Source organism: Castor canadensis, chromosome 3, assembly GCF_047511655.1.
Source record: "Castor canadensis chromosome 3, mCasCan1.hap1v2, whole genome shotgun sequence".
Taxonomy (NCBI): domain Eukaryota; kingdom Metazoa; phylum Chordata; class Mammalia; order Rodentia; family Castoridae; genus Castor; species Castor canadensis.
In genome coordinates this window covers 190114433-190131557 of record NC_133388.1, presented here as the reverse complement: position 1 = coordinate 190131557, position 17125 = coordinate 190114433, and the positions used below count along the sequence as shown (strand labels likewise).

The 17125-nt window shown below is 48.8% G+C and overlaps 2 protein-coding genes across 5 annotated transcripts in view; one reads left to right on the top strand and one right to left on the bottom strand.

The window, feature by feature from the left end:
* Tg (thyroglobulin) overlaps positions 1–17125 on the bottom strand; it is a 222818-nt gene that overhangs the window by 46402 nt on the left and 159291 nt on the right. The gene's annotated exons all lie outside the window — the stretch shown is intronic.
* Sla (Src like adaptor) overlaps positions 1–17125 on the top strand; it is a 62063-nt gene that overhangs the window by 23349 nt on the left and 21589 nt on the right. For 2 of the 4 annotated variants that reach the window (XM_074069259.1, XM_074069260.1), the window contains 2 exons: positions 4513–4775; positions 16938–17035. In XM_074069259.1, the coding sequence (XP_073925360.1) occupies positions 16975–17035 (61 nt within the window). In that variant the 5' untranslated portion in view covers positions 4513–4775; positions 16938–16974. Of the gene's footprint in view, positions 1–4512; positions 4776–5414; positions 17036–17125 lie in introns of those variants that run through there. The other 2 variants (XM_074069261.1, XM_020184769.2) reach the window with 2 other exon arrangements.

Below are 17125 nucleotides of genomic sequence, written 5' to 3'. Positions count from 1 at the left end.
AAGGTGAGCTCTGGAAAGGTCTAGAAGGACCCGATCCCCATGCCTTTGAAGGAGGAAAGGTGTCCGCATGGAGAGGGAAGAATGGCAGCCAGCTAAATGATGCAGAGACAGGAGGCACACCTGCGGTGCCACGGGCCAGAAGTGCCAAGGCGTGTGGAACACAGAGGCCTCGTGGGGTTATGGCTGTGTGGGAGCTGTGAAGGCAGGGACTGATAATCACCAGAAGCAGGAAAAGGGATGGAGCTGGCCCTGAAGAAAGTGAGGCTTGGTAAGTGCCTGAGAAGGACCAAACAGCACTTTGGGGACACAGGGCTAGAAAAAGGCTTGCAGGAAGCTTTGGGCAACAGAAGTGGGACTTAGGAAGACCCAAGAGGAGCCCAATGTAATAGTGGCAGCCCATGACCTCCAGAGCCCAGGACCCTAGACATGTGTCACTGTATCACCGGCGGTCAAGGACAAGTGAGGTACATTCGTGAGTCTCAGCTTTGTTAGGTGCAGTCCAGACATTGAGAGTAACAGGAAGAATACACAGAACATGAGCAAGGGCCTGTGTGTTCCTTGGTAGGCCCAGTATAAGTCACCTGGCTCCTCTCTACTCAGAACACAGTGTTTCAGCCTCAAGCCTCGTACTTCTGTTGCCTCTTCCCCTTGATCCTTATATCCAGGCACTCTGTTTCCCCTTCCCTTTTGTTTTTTCAATGTTTCTGTGATTTGCACTCAGGGCCTCAGGGCCTCATGCCTACTAGGCAGATCCTTTACCACTTAAGCCACACCCTCAGCCCTTTTTGCTTTAGTTCTTTTCCTAATAGGGTCTCAGGCTTTTGCCTGGGTCAGCCTGGGCCTTAATCCTATTTACACCTTCCTCATAGCTGGGATGACATGTGTGAGCAACCACATCCAGCTTGGTTGAGGTGGGGGTCTTGCTAATTTTGCCTGGGCTGGTCTGGAACCATGATCGTCCTGATATCTGCCTCCTAACTAGTTGAGATTACATGCATGAGCCACCGAGGGCCTCTCACAGTCACTTTCTATGACATTCTTCATTTCTCTAAGTCAGTTCCCAGAGCTGTACTTAACACACAGCAGTCGCTCAACAAATATTTAGTGAATAAAGGACTGACGGAGTCAGCCCTCAACTAGCCATGGAAGAGGTGCAAACTTCAAGCTCAGAGTACCTCTAGCTTGCATTAGTCTTGAGCAAAAGGTCATGCTGATTAACCCCTATAGAATTTAAGCTACCAACAATGTTACAGCACTGAGCACAATGCCTTGCATTGCACAAATGCCTACTGAGCAACTCTCTTAAGCTATTGGCGCCCCACTTTGCCTTGCTCACATTCTAATCTTCCCACCATTTATGCTTAAAGAAGGAATACAAAAGCCAAACTCTCAGTAGACCTGGGACTTGCTGCGAACTTGACTCAGTTTGGAGCGTAACCACCACACTCCTGCTTCTTGACACTGAATTGCCTTAGAAAGTTTAATCTCCTCAATCTGGAGCCCCTGGGAGACTCAAGGCTGGAGATAAGAGCTTCTCACTGCCAGCTCCAGCTGGGAACCTGACATCTGACTCCTGACAGGGGGCCATTTCACCTTTGCAAAGGTGGTGACGTCATCATCCCTCAGTCCATGCATGTCTGGTAATCTGTGGCCATTTGTCTGGGTCCTGATAGCTAATTAATTTGCAAAGCCCTCTGGAAATCTGCTTCCTACACAGATGGTCTGGGATGTCTGAAGCATGACCTGCTGCTACATGATCATCACGGGTAACACAGCACAGCCTGCAGTCACCACCCACACTTAGCTTGAAGTCCCTGGATGGGCAGCACCTGCCTGCCTTTCTGTCTTTGCTTCTTGTACTATCTGGATACATCAATGACCTTGAATAATGACCAAGCCACAGGGATGAAATCCAGCCTGGTCCTGCCAGACCGGATTCTAAGTTCTGTGGAGAAAAGAAGCCCCCGAGTCATCCACCCAGACTCCTCTTCTGGCTCCTTCCCCACTGGAGTGTTGTTTTTACTCCTGAGGTTTTAATCCAGGGCAGGGGTAGAGACACTCAGTCATCCATGTGTATCTTTCCCTGTGTGTCCCTGGAGTACATAGGTTCTATAGTGAAGGTGACAGTAGATGGTTGCCACATTCAATGTATAGCAATATGCATTGGACTCTGTTTGGTGCTGGGCCTGGGCAATAGGAAGGAAGAGTGTTGGGTGTGAGCTCTTCAAGGGCAGGGTCTCATCTTGATGGCACACCAGTGCTGTACAGCACAACTCCTGGCACATAGCAAGTGCTAACCAAGGTTTGTTGAATGAATGAATGAATGAATGAATGTATGGGTCATGGATTGCATGCCTGAATAAGTTACAATGAACTTGTACGAAAGGCTCCCTGTGTGGATTAGAAGGAAAAAATGTGTGTGCCATTAAGGTACAGTGTGGAAACTGGCCCCACAGAGGGATGGTAGGTGAAATGGGAGAGGTCTGTGAAGCAGGTTAACGATGCAGATCTCCTTTGGGAGGCCTTGGCCCTTGCACAGGTCCTGACTCAACTATGCTGAAGCAACTCATAGCTGCCATGTTCTCCTGCTTGACAGACTGCCCCTTGACATTTGTCTGTTTCTGTCATCAGACTGGGAGTGTCTTTAGGTCTGCCTGTATCTGTCCCGCATTCTCCCATGATCACAGCAGTAATTCCCTCTGTATATGCTCCTTATCCTGGCTTGTCCCAAGGCTGACTTTGGTCTTTCTTACTGGTCTCAGCTCAGTGACCCCCACCCCCACCCAGACACAGCTTTATCTCCAACCACAGCCACCCATGGAAATAGCCTCTGGGGCTTCTGTCCCAGCACCCTGCTCGTTTCTATAAAGAACAGCTGTACTCTAGGTTTATTTCCCATGTTTACTCCTGAGCCCTGGGATTGGGGGCTCAGAGAGGACAGGGTTTTGGCAGTTTGGGGTCATGGCTGAATCCCAGTGTCTGGACAGTGCTTTACACAATCAGGCTTTATTAAAGGAATGAAGGCACCAGCAAGTGCATCAGTCTACCCCAAGTGCATTCCCAGTAAACATTGGAAAGTGGTCACATCACTCATGTCTTCTGCCTGCACTTCCTCCAAGTCCTTTTCCTCCTGAATGTGGATCTGGGGGCAGTCCCCTATCTGCACATTCTGCCTTTCCTTCCCGCTTATGCAAACAGCCCACTGTCTTTCACAATGCTTCCTGTGTAACTTTCCAGCCCTCTGTGTGCACAACTGGCCTCTCACACAGTCTGAGGAGGCATCTATCTAGTACAGGCTGCCTTCTAAATTTAGCACGGCCCTGATGTTTTTAATTCATCCTCCCAAAGTATACTGAGTGAGGTTTCAAAATGACTGTCCTGGGGTAGCTGTGCAGGCCTCACTGGGTGGGGCTGTGGGTCACAGGCCCTGGACTGTACCCTGGCTCTGGGTGGGAACCAGCTGTGTGACTGTGGGCAAGTCACTGGGCTCTCAAGGGATAATTGCTGAGAGAGGCATTTTCTCATCAAAAGCAGGCAAGTCCCAGGCAATCTTGGAGCCAGAGTTGCAAACACCTTTGTCTGAACCGCAGATATGCCTAGGGCCCACAGGCCTGGATTTCCTAGCTCAAGACTCACACACTATGGATAGGGACATTATATATTTAAAATATTATATAATGCATAAATGTCTACTGTAATTTCAAACCCATGGCAAAGTTGAAAGAGAACAAAGCCCTCCTATGTGCCTTTCCCCTCGATTCAACAGTTGGCTTTCTTTCTCTCAATCCCTCTCTTTCTACATCTTGACATGTTTTTTTTTTTCTCTTAGGAAACCATTTGAAAGTTGTAGCTACCATGCCAACTTTTTCCCCCCTAAATATGGCATGTGTTCTCTAGGAACTAGAACATTCTCCACACTCATAGAACAAACCTCCCCACATTATCTAGTGTGCGGTGTAGATTTAAACACCTGCCACTCCTATAGTTTTCTTTTTGGTTCTTTTTCCCTTGACTCAGATGGGATCAAGTCATTGCCAGACCTCTTTCACCTCCTTTAATGGAGATGGGGAAGTGCTCTTTTTCTTGAGCCTTCTAGGGCCTTCTGGTTGTTAGGCCACAGAGGAAGTAGTGTGTTGCTCCCAAGACAGCTGCTGGGCAGTTCTGTGCACAGAGGTGCTGCCTGCCCACTGTCTCAGGTCTCTACCAGCTTATGGCAGAGCTAGGCTAGAAGTTCTGCTCTGAGGTCCACTCTGCAGTGACCCAAGAAAGCTATAAAAATTGAGAAACTCAGAAAAGAGAAGTCACAGCTAACTAAGCCCCAGCCTCATTGGGCCCAGTGAGCTCTGGGGAGACACACAAGGAAATTCACAGCCCCATCTGCCTTTTAATTAGAGAGACAGAAAAAAAAAGAGCAAGATTCTGAAAGCCCTGACCATTTAGAATCGAGCTGCCTGTATTCTCCAGTGTTTTGGAAAAGAATTAATAATACCTCTCTCTTCCCTGTGCTTGCAGAGAGGGGTCTGCTCAGAGTGGTTAGTGAAACAGGAACCTGCCCTTCTGCCAGCTGAGTGCCTTCCTCGTTTCTAGCAGAGGAAGTGTGCGGCCGTGTAGCAACTGCAGTGCAGCCTGATAGCATGGGCCTCTCCTTCCCGCCCTCCAGAGACCCGGCCACCAGCTCACCCTGGAGCAGCAGCGGTTGATGGAGAGCTGGTAACCCCAAGCCTGGTGGCCCTCTGCAGCCCACTGTCAGGGGAGACCATGCCCTGCATCTGAAGGTACCTTGGGGAATGTGGCCGGGATGGGATGGGGAGAGACTTCAGGCCCCTTGAGTCCCAGTTGGCAGGTCCTGACTCTTGAGAACAAGTGGGTGAGTGGCCTGAGTGAAGCCTGGTACCCTGCACAGTTCCACTATTCGGTGCATGCAGATGAATAATTCCGGGGAAAGAAGGGCTGGGGAGGGCAAGGTGAGAAGGGTACACTCATGGCAGAGGAGAGCCTCATTCAAGAATGCCTGGCCCATAGCAGGTTTCATACAAGTAACAGTTAGGATTTGCCATCAGACTTCCTTACTCTGTGTCCTAGGGCAAGTCATTTCAGCTGCTCCAGGCCTTCATCTTATCATCTGTAAAATGGGAATGAGCACTGGCATCTGATCCATCCAGGTGTTGATCAGAGTTGATGAAGTAACATCTGCACAGTGCCCGGGACAGTTTCAGACACATAGCAGGTGCTCGTCAAAGGTTATCAGCCTAGAGTTATGATGTCTACAGGCACAGGGGACCCAGGGAGGGTGAATGATGGCCTCAGGTAGTGCTACATGGAGTCTGGTAGTTTGACTGTTCTTCCAGAAGGTGCCAAAGAAAATTGACAATAATCTAAGTAGGGGGTGGGTGGAGGGTGGAGGTGGAGGATGGAGGGCTAGGGCTAAGGGGAAGGCCAGAGTGTGAAGTACATAAATTCTGAAGTCATAAAACATTAGAATTGAAAGAGACTTGAGAGGACTCAAGTTTCCTAAGGAATATGTCATTACTGCATTTGAGCCTGGTGTCAGAATACAACTGGGGTTCTGGACTTAGAGTGGCCTAACTTGGGCTGTGCGTGAGAATGTGGGAATGAGCAGATGTCTACCATCCTGTGTGACAGTGAAGGACAGGCATGAGAAATTATTTCTATGCAATCCTCAGAACAATCCTGTAAGTCTGCAAGTGTTATTTGTTTTTGACAGTGATGGACAGACTCAGACAGGTTATGTGATTGGCCCAAATTGACCAGGTGGTGGGAAGAAGCGGCAGTAAGGGGCTCTAAGGAGCTGAGGCAGGGAAGAGTAGAGCCTCAGTGGGTGCAAGGGGTCAAGGACAAAGGCCTATGCTTGCAGAAGTGCTCTTCATGCTGGGGGACACCATCCCAGAGTCTCGAAATCGTCATTCTCAGGGTTGCTATGAGATACTGAATTACAAGCCTATTAAACTGGGCTGTGGTACTTTTAGAACTAGGCAAGGAGGTAGGGTAAATGGGAGTTCCAGCAAATTCTGCTTCGACTTATGTTCTCCAGTTAGAAGAATGCTATTCAAGAGTGCTTTGTATGTTCTGAGAAGTATAATAATGGTAACTGTGAAAACTGACAGATTGAAATCCATTTAGATTTCTGAGTCTCACACAGCTCCAGAATCTGGGCAGCAAGATGGCACCATGGGAAGCCAGGTTTGTAATCAGCTGCACCTGGGTCAACATTCTGGGTCAGTCGGCAAGTCACTTTGCCGCTCTGAAAGTCGGTAGAAAGACCAGCTTCATGTGTGTTTGTAAGAAGTTTGAAGCATGTGTGATGTGCAAAAGAACTAAGTGCAGAATAGTGGCTGTTACATCATTCCTAAGCCAGGCACAGTACATCCTGTCCCTTTGGAATTCATAGACAGAAAATCTCTAGCAGGCAGTGTCAAGTCTAGGGCTGAAACACCAAAGAATGGGGTGCTCCTTCCCCTTTTTCTGCTTGTTCCTCCATCTATGGAAATGAAACAGACAGGATGGATTTGCATCCCTCAAACTGAAGCCATTTTCCTAATACAGAAAAACCTTGCGCTCCCAGTGGCTCGAGCTGGCGTCATGCTTCTTAAACACAGAAGTCACTCATCCCAGGGTGCCTCAGTATGCCTCCTGCCTTGATAGAAGCTGCTGGGCTTGAATTTTTCACTTCACATTCAGCAAGAGTTCATTTCCCTAACTCTGAGCAAGGCTAGAACTGAAAGTTCTCCTTCAGGATTTCCAGCACGTCTGACCAAACCTGAGGGACACGTTAGGACGTGTGTTTACGTGTGTCTGTCATCCGCCTTCTACTCCCTTAGTGAGTACACATTGAGGCCACAGCACATGACTGATTTCCTCCCTCTGTCAAACCCACCTAAGGTTCCGAGGGAATTAAGAACATCACGTCCCAACCACTTCCTCCCCTCCGAGCGTGGTGAGGGAGGGGGCCTGTTCGATTCCTGGAACTCCAGCTGCAGCCAGAAACCAGGCCGCTGGGCCTCAGTGGCTCAGCTCAGTTGTCACACAGCTTTGCAAAGACCCAGACAGCCTGGGACTATGATGGAGGAAGTGGCAATCGTCCTCTAGCTTGTCTTCAAGAGCAAATGACCACCTGGAATACACAACTATGCCTATCCCCATTTTCCTACCTAACTCACTGTGCACAGATTATGGGCCAGGCACCTGCTAGGTCATTTATTATTATTATATTATTATTATGATGATCTTTTTATTGAGGAGTAGACCTGGGACCTGTCCTCAGGAAGTTTCCTTAGGGGTGGAGGTGACCATCACGGTACCTGCTATGAAAGAGACAGAGAGCCCCAGGGAGAGAGGACTGCAGGAAGCAGAGGCACCAGTGAGACTGGTTTAACTGACTTCTCACATAAATCTGGGTAGTAGAGCCACTCCTTCCAGGATATAGCTGACCCCCATCCTGCATCCAGGCCTTCCTAGTCACATGGACCATCAGCTTAAAGCTTGCATCCTCTGAATTTATTTTTAATTTTTTTTTCATGGTACTGGGCCTCACACTTGCTAGATAGGCACCCTACTACTTGAGCCACACCTCTCAATTTTGCTTTAGTTATTTTTTCAGACAGGGTCTTGCTTTTGTGAGGGCTGCTCTTAGACCATGATTCTCCTACCTATGTCTCTCACATAGCTGGGATTAAGAGTGTGCACCAGGCTTGTTTGTTAGGACAAAATCTCACTAACATTTTTTCCTGAGCTGGCTTTGAACTATGATACTCTGATCTCTTACTTTCTAAGGATCTTGAATTACAGGCATGTACCACGACACCCAGTGTTATCTTCTGAATTTAAATTCCAAGTACCCCAAGCGTTCCGACCTATTCACTTCTCCAGCTCTCTCAATGTACCTGATGGTCCTGCTTCAGGACACCTGTGATGTACATGACTCTCCAGCACACAAGAAAGGGGCATGGGCGTTCTGCTACCCTCCACCAGTTCCCTATGTCTGCAGTGCTGCAGGGGCAGCACTGGACCCAGAGCACCTGGTTCCAAATCCTGCCTCCAGTGACTTGTGTAAATGCTCTGGCCTCAGCTTCCCCCAGGGGATATGAAAAGCCTAAAACACTGGACAAAGTAGTGGCGGCCAAGGCAGCTGCGTTTACAACATGGAAGATGGCTTCTCCAGTGCCTTTGCTCCTGCTCTCACCCATTGCTATGCACCGTGCCATGTGACCGCCAGGCATCAGTGATGAATACAGGGAGTCCACCATCTGGTCTATCTGCTCTTTACAGAGAAGCAGACGGCCATGGAGGGAGAAACATGGCCTGCCCAGTGTTCAATGCTCTGATCAGCCTGTTGTGAGTTCTAAAGATGCAGTGGGTGAAAAAAAATTTAGGGGATATTATGGAGAAATAGGGCTAGTTGTTCCTCACCACAGTATTGATTTCACAAAGTTGACAACCTCCTAAGCTCAACAGCTGACTGGCTACTGCCAGTAAGAGAAGTGGCATGCAGTGGAGGGATGCAAGGGTGCCTGCAGACACAGGGCAGAGCAGGCCACTACCCAGGCCTCTGGGCCTTTCCTCTGGTCTCCTGGGAGGCCCAGCTCTTCAAGCATCTGCTCTTAGTAGGAAAAAGCCATTTTACTAGGATGAACTAGAGGAATTAGGGTTGGGACTAAAGAGAATGAAGATCTGAAAGCTGATCCCATCCCTGAACTAGATGCGTGACTGAGAAAGTAACTTAACTTCTTTAAGACATGGTTTCCTCATTTATAAAACTGGGGCGGGGGGAGGCTCTTTGGGGCATCAAATGAAGCAGTGTACTTTAAGCATCTAATTTAGGCCTTCTATGCAGTAGCCGCCCACCGAGGTTAGTGTCTCTTTAAAAACAAGTAGAGGCATCTGCAGACAGCTTGTGCTTTCACCTAAGAATCACAATCAGAAGAAAGGTTCAGTGAAAAGTCTATTCCCTGCAGTGCTACCAGGCTGAGAAAGTCCATTCCACATATCTCTCCCTCCCTACATCCTCAAAGTCACTTTGGAAGCTGGACATCAACTCTGGCAGGAGAATTTACAACACAGGGATCTGCAAATGCTACAAGTCAGAGGCTGTCCCCCCAGAGCATCGACTGCTAAATATTCCTGCCCAACACTGGCCCACTCTGTCCCTGCCACCCTGTGACCTCTGTTTTATCTGCTCGATTTGACTTCTCTATGGATTCACTGTGTCAGCCAGGAGGATGCAGAGCTGAAGTGACTAGTGGCCTTCGGGGCACCTACAGTCAGTGGGGAGACAGTCATGAATTGAATACTCAGACCAACAGCAGAGAATCAGAATCCACCCAGGACAGTGTGACATTCCCCAGGAAGGAAGAGCAGCCAAGGGCTAGCCTGTGAGACATGTCCTGGGGTCTCCTAGAGAGCTAATGCCTGAGTTCCATCAGACCCAAGAGCCCTGCTGAGGGCTCTGATGTGTGACAAGTGAGTCACAGGGAGAGGAAGACCACCAGGGGGCTTATCATCTACTCATGGTGCATCAAGTCAAATACTAATTTCCATCTTGCTTGATATGTTTATGAGTAACACTGGTGACTCACATGTATGAAAAAAAAAGCAAAAGGAACTCTTGCTGGGAAATGTGACATCACGAAGAAATCACAGTCTTTCCAGTCCCTGGGCTGGCCATCCAGCCACTGGTCAGCATCTCCATGGTGTCTTCCTGGGCTTCCTCCTACTCTTGTGAAACCCACCTTTCCCAAGGGCCCACTAGTGAAGTGAGAGTCCAGTCCCAGTGTTCCCTTCTGTGTGAAAACTACTATCAAAATGACTGTCTTTGCTGGCCTGGGTTCAACTCATTGATAATGTGGTTTAGATAGAAACAGTGTTCTGAATCCCACAGAGTCACAGGCTGGGTAACACTCTGCCCTGTCCCTGGTGGCCTGGGGCCTCTGTGTGTGAAGAGATAATCTAGAAGGAAAGATGCTGACCCTGGAAGATTCTCTTCCTCTTTCAAAGGAGCATCAATGCCATCAGGAACAACCTGCTGCACCTCTGCACTCCAGGTGCCTCCACCACCCGCCACCCTGCTCGACGCGCCTGGGTCACTGGGGCTACTGCGTCAGTCATGCAGGCTCTTCAACACCCACTCTCACTAATCTTTCTTATAAACCCCAGCAAGGCAGATCAGATGCTGCTATGCCAATTAAACAAATAAATAAAAGAGGTTCAGTGACTTAGTAAGGAGGAACAAAAATTTGCCTCAGCATTGATTGGACTCAAGTATGGCTTCTTTCCATAATATCTAAAAATGAACATGAGATATGCTCACCCTAATCTGATTTTAGAGTAAGTCCCAACATGCCTATAATTCCTACCCAAGGGTTAAATGATCAGAACACAGGTTCATGTAGGTCAGGCCTGGAAACCAGGACAACAAATGAGTGATGGCTGTCACATGGTGCACAGGTAACTTACTATGTGTCTTGGACAAGTTGCTTGCCCTCTCTGAGCTTTTTCTTTGTAATATAAGACAGCTGAATTGCTATTTTCAAATGGTGCTTTATAATGTTCCAGGACTGACGTATCCTCTAAAAAAATAGGGAGACAAGATGCCAAACCCCAGCCCCCAGCCAGCAACTGACTTTTGTCTATTTTATATATTGAGCTTCTAGGGAAACTTTGTTTAAAACAGTTTCAGTCAACAAGCTTAAAACATCTTGAGAGAGAGGATCTCAAGTTCTTATCCCAGTGGACCTTTTGTACCTCTGGTTGTAAGGCAGGAGAAGATTGGGGGGGCACACACCCTGCTGAATGGCTACCTGCCTGCTCTCTGTAGGCCTCACCCTTGCCAGGTGCCCCAGGAGCCTGTTGATGGTCCCACTGCCTCCCTGCTGTGTGGGGAAGGAGGGTGAGGGGCAGGGCAACCAGAGGTGGCTGCACCTGTCTTGTAAGGAGGACAAGGAACAATAGGGTCATGGGGCAGGCGGCTCTGGCAGCCCCTGGCCTCACACTCAGGGAGATGCACCTGTGGAGCAGCCAGGATGTGGTAGCTGCCCGGAAACCATGTGAGATCCTTAGCAGGGGGAGAACCCACACTGTGCCTCTGTGCCAGCTCTTCTTGGCCCTGAAATGAAGTGTCAGACCCCAGGCAGCACTGAGCAAGTCCTGAGCCAACCATGGACTCACAGGTGCCCTTCATGGCAGGAGAGAGGTGGGCAGGGACAGTTGAGGGAAAGCAGTCATGGATGAGGTCTTACCCACCCCTTTCCCTACCATCTGTGAGGACCCTGGGCCAAGCTGGCACAGTGAGTTAACTGTCCACACAGTCCTCACAGGGATCTATGTTCAGGAATCATCAGCTCCCATTTACCAGACACATCTCTGTTTTAGATGTGATTTATAATTTAACCTTCAGAACAACTCAGTGGACATGCATTTGTATCCCCAGTGATAGGTCTGGAAGCTGAGGTTCAGAGAGGTGAAGGAACTGGCCAGCAGACACTTAGCTAGAAAGTGGGGAGCTGGAGACTGAGCTAGGCCCTCCTGCTCTGAGCCATGCTGTAGGGATCCCTCATTTTTCCTGAGGTTTTGAACTTAAAGTAAGTCATGCTCACATGAAGATTTTAGGAGTTCCTAGGAGTACACAAAGAAGAAGCTGCTGCATTCAACTACAGGATCAGTCACTGTGCACAGAGAGTCCTGGAAAAACATTTAGGAAATTTTCTTTTGCTATTTTTTTATATATAGAATGTGCATACACAGGTATAATTTCATGAAGTTGTCCTGAGGGCAATGATGTATAACTCTCATACCAGCTGAGGCTGTGGCAGGAGGCTTTTGAGGTCATGGCCAGCCTGGGTTATGTAGCAGGACCCTATGTCCAATTTTTTCCCCATAAATTGTAGTATAATACAGTATGCACAGTGAATTTTTCTTTGTTTTGTTCTATAGAATTAATAGTCTTTAAAATAATGCTGCAAAACCTTAAATGCTATACCCTTCTGCCCTATTGGACACAGCAAACCTCTCTGTCCTCTTTCTCCTGACCCTTCTGCTCCCCCCCAGTACAACCCCATACCTGGGCTCCCAATCATTAGCATGTGACATCCAAGTGATCTCTTAGGGCCTCTCCATCCTTCATATTAATGGTTACCCCAAAAGTTTATGGTTCTTGAAATTTGCATTGGTAACTTTTAAAGATACCTTTCCTGTTGCCTACTTAGGTGTGAGGCAGGAGGCCCGGGCCTCCGTGTGTGGCTGTCACAGCACAGGGTTTGGAGCCAGGGAGAGCTAGTCAGATAAGCACAGAAGAGTCCACTGAGCTCAGCTGGACATTGGGCTGTGAGCGGTGCAGGTGTGGTGGCTGCATAGTGTTCAGCCTCCTGCTGCTGACCTGTCTGGCCTGGTGGCTGATCTACATGTCAATGCTGTGGTCGCAGGTAAAGTGTCCAGTGGACATTAGGGTTTTTCCCCAGTGACATTGTGCTCCAGAACCTTAGAAGAGGGTCATAGGAATGGACTCACAGCTGTCACTGTCTGGAGGAAATGTCTATGGGCACAGACAGACTGGTCTGTGGGTTTTCACATTAACTCCTGCTGTCACCAAGGGTTGGCCCCTGGTTTTACACATGGTGGAGTGTGCTTTCCCTTGGCTGGAATTTCTCAAGTTCTCTCTCTCTCTGGTGCCCTGTGAGGTAACCTCCTTTTCAACAGCCAGGCCTGGGCCATAGAAGCACAAGGTGGACAGACAAGGCACATGGGTCTGTTCTGGAAGGCTGCCCAGGAGGAGAAGTTTCAGGGGAGGCTGACCCCATATTGACAAGATGGTACAGAGCACACACTGAAAGGGTCCTGGGCCCAAGCAAGTAGAGCCCTGTCAGAGAGGGCTGCTGGAGGCTCAGCCCACATCCCTGTAACACGTGACTTCCCTACCCCTATGTCCACTCAAACGGTGGCCAGTCCTGTGCTGACCACTGTCCTCTCAGAAGACAAACAGCAGCATGATCCCAGTCAAAGGGCATAGGATCAGAAGTCAGGAGACACAGGGTTTCCAGCTGGGGACTGTGGGCAGGAGAGCTAACCCCGACCTCACACTGAGAGTAAAAGAAGTACACCTGCTCCACAGGGATGCCGGTGAGAGTGATGCAGAAGGTGGACCTGGTACTCATTGCCTGCCTTCCCTTAATCCCAAAAACATAAAGACAAGGCTGGCATTCTGTCCGATGGGACTTCATCAAAAATTATGATGGTTCTTTTCCCTTATTAACAATTTTCAAAGAGCCATGAATCTTGATTGCTAGAATGAAGTGGGGTTAAAAGGCTCTCTCTCTGGAAAGCCTCTTTCCCACTCATGTCGTTTTCCAGGAGAGAAACTGAGGCCCACAGAGGACATAATGTTGCTCCAAAGAATGGAGGAAAATAAGGTGAAAAGTGAATATAGGTCCTTTGACCTGAAACCTCAGAGTTACGTCACAAAGACAAGGGAGAAAGAAATCAAGCCCCTGCGGAGCCAGTGTTAATTAATTCATTTCTCTTTTGCCCTCTCTTTTGTTCCTGGAAGCAATTATGTCTCTTGCATCCTTTCTTCCACCTCCAGCTGCTGCATTAAACTGTCACAGATTAAATCAAATTGCTCAGCTATTTCATTAGGGAGACTCTGGGCCCTCATCCTCAGGGGTGTTTTTGCTCTTCTCAAATAAAAGCCTTTTCTGATGAGTTAACTCCTTCCTGGAGGCTCTGGGAGGCAGTGAACAGGCACCAAGGGACCACTGAGACCTGTGAGGGCTTCTGGGGGCTCACAGACCCATGCTGCTGTTTTCTCATGGAGAGTGAACCCCAACTGCCCCCCAAGGCAGAAGAGAGTGCAGTGCCAGAGATGGAGGGGAGGCGCTCTCCTTATTTTACCACCCAGGATTTGCTTCTGTTCTTGGATGGACCTCAGTTTTCTACCTGAAAAATGCAAGTTTCAATGCTTTTGTTCTGTGTAGTAGACTCCAGGAATCCCCAAGCAGCCCAGATACACCCAAGAAGTACTGTAAAGGAGCAGGGGAGAGAGTTTGATGGGTATCAAAGCCCCTTTCCAGGCATGGTTGCAATACATTGGAAGGAGAGAGTTATGACATGGTTGGAGCCTGCTGCTGCGAAATGGCTCAGGGGAGAGATGGAGTGAGAAGGGAGGCAGCTGGAGAGAAAGGTCACAACCAGGTATGTGGAGGGAGTAGCTGTAGGGGTGGTGCTCAAGCACAGCTTAATGACACTTGATGTTAAGGGCCAGGCTGAAACGACAAAGGGCACTGTGGGTTGAATAGGGTGAGACAGTGCACTGTAGCATGGAAACACCTGGAGAGCGAGTGGGCCAAGCCAGTGTGCTGCACGTGCTATTTCAGGGCTGTCTCTGTAGACTGAGGTCTTTCTCCAGAGGCCCAAGAACCTCAGGGATGGCAGACAGGGAGACTGGGAGCTTGGGCAGCTGGTGGGCTCAGAAAGCAGTAGGAATAGCACAGAGGACAGGCTGTATACGCCACACCTGTGCTGTGTATATGACTGGGCTCTGTGGAGTCTAGAAGACTCGTGGTGGACTTCCTTCCTAGAAGTACCCAAAATGGGGCCTCCAAGTCGGCATGCACTCATTTTGGGTTGATTTTGGGTTGGTGGGATCACTAGGTCATCTGGCTCAGGGTCTGGCACTGGGAGCAACCCTAGAAGTATTTACTGCACACTGGGGAATGCAGGTTTCAGTCACTCTGTCTCTCTAGGGCTTAAGCACATTTTCTGGAGTGCCAGCATCAGGCTTGGGGCCATCCTGCCTGGAGTCAGATAAGGCTGTCGAACCCTGTGCAGCCTAAAGGAAGGGCCTGTAGGGGTGGAAGGCTCTCCCCCTATCTCACTCACATGCAAGGCTGTGCTTGGAGGAGGCAGAGATGATGGGGAGAAAGACAGATAGAGCGTGGCATTTGCAAGAGCCTTGCCCATTCCGATACCAAGACCCACAGGGGCTGGCAAAGATGGAAAGATTGAATTAGCACTTCATGGGCAGCTGGCCCAGGTCGCTCACCTTCCGGGTATATCATGAGTGCATAGGTCAAGTATTGTGGTCATCTTGGAAACAGTATACCAAGCTCTCATGTAAATGCCTGGAATATATGAACATTCAAGCTCACTGGTTCTGGTTTATCTTGCTTCTTAGTAGATTAAGGATGCCACCTTAAACCACCCCGCCTCCCAAATTAGGAAGTGGGGCAGACCTCCTTTCACTTCATCTCAAAAGCCTCACTCTGACATCATAGATCTTTCTAGAATATATGCAAATAGCCTCTATCTTACAACAGCTCCACTTGTATTTTTTCAACTTAATGGAAGTGCCCAAACCACATGCATTCAATAGAAATTATATTTGAATTTTGAGCTCTGATCTTTTCCCAAGCTAATGATAGTTTTAGTCCAATACTCCCTCTTGTTGCTACATGGTAGCAGCAGAAGTCAAGGTCCACATTGGACTGGGGTCACATGGGGAAGTAGCTTGTGCCCTACAGTGTGCTGCGTCCCTGAACGGCCATGTTCTGCGGGCTGGCTGCATTCATTAATTTTTAACTTGTGATACTCTCCATTCTCAATGGGTTTATCAAGATACTGCCTCCAGAGAGTTGAGCAGCACTGGCACACAGGATTCAGGCAGGAGTAGACTGGCTGACTTGTGTATCTTTCCAAACTCATGAGGCTTTGACACAGAGCTTCAGCCTCAGAAGGGAGGGAAAACACATTTCCGGTGGGCCTGGACACTGGCTAGGTGAGCCTGCTCCATCTCTTTCTTTTAGGTCCCCCAAGGCAGGAACAACTTTGAGTGTGGATATGGCCTACTCCTCTATGCTTCAACCATCCTGGGAGAATGCAGCTTCCCTAAGACTTTTGTGTGATCATTTAGGTCCCTTTTCACATTTAGGACCCTCACAATGAGGGTCCCAGACTTGAATATTTATCATGAAGGACAATCAGAACAGACTGGAATGACAATAGCACATATTGTATGGCAGGCCAGGTTCCAAGTGCCTCACCTGTCTACGGCCATACCACCCTGAACGGGCCCAATCTCGTCCAAGTGCCCTCACCTGCTTTATCTCAGTTCGTCCTGTAGCTGTAACCCAAAGTTATTTTATTATCCTCCAAGACAGACAGGAAGAAGTTAGCACCTTGCCAGGGCTCACTCAGCTTGTAAGTGCACTGCCCAAATTCCCACCTGGATGAGCTGTGAAGGGAGAAGCCATTAGGAAAAAACTGGGCTGCCCCTTTACCTGCCACGTGACAAGTCATTTACTAGCTCTGAGACACAGTTTCCCTCACTGCAAACTGGGCTTAGGAATGCCTAGGATCTACAATGACGTAAGAGTAGATGTGAGTGAGTTTAACAGCACAGAAAGCACACACCTACTGGTAAAGAGCTTTGCCACGGAGCTGTCATTTCTAGCCTTTGGAAATGCATAATGGGAAATTCCCACAGACAAGGTGTACTGCCTCCTTATTCCTTTAGGCTGTAAAGCTGTGCAACTCCTGAGTTTTGTGTGCCCAGAGTTCCCGGTGCTGGAGAAGCCGGTGGCTAAAGTTTGTGAGTGCAAATCCACTAGAGGAAGCTACAAGCTGCTCAGATTCTCTCATAAACATTGCCTGCTTTCCTCAGCGACCCAGCGGAGGAATGGAAACTTTTGCCACCAACAGCACTTGCTAGTAACTTCCCTCTCTGTGGTTTTTCTCTATCATTCTGTTGATGAAAGAAGTTGAACTGCGCAAATGTAACCAACATTGACAAATCTCATCTTCACATAAAAACAGCCGCCTTTCAAGAGCAATCTACCTGAGACATGATGCACCATGCACTGTAAACTGGGTCACTCTCCACTTGGAGGGCTCAGGGGGAGCTTGACTTTGCCTCTTTGTCTCTTTTACCATAGGCTTCGAGCATCTCTGACAACCACAAGAGAGAAAGAAATGGGGAACAGCATGAAGTCAACCCCTGCGCCCCCAGAAAGGCCTCTGCCCAGCACAGATGGTAAGTCTGCCCTGAGGGAGCCCAGGGGGAGGACTAGACAGTGGTGGACACTGATAATTAAGAAACCAGAATCATGGGCATCTGGGGTTC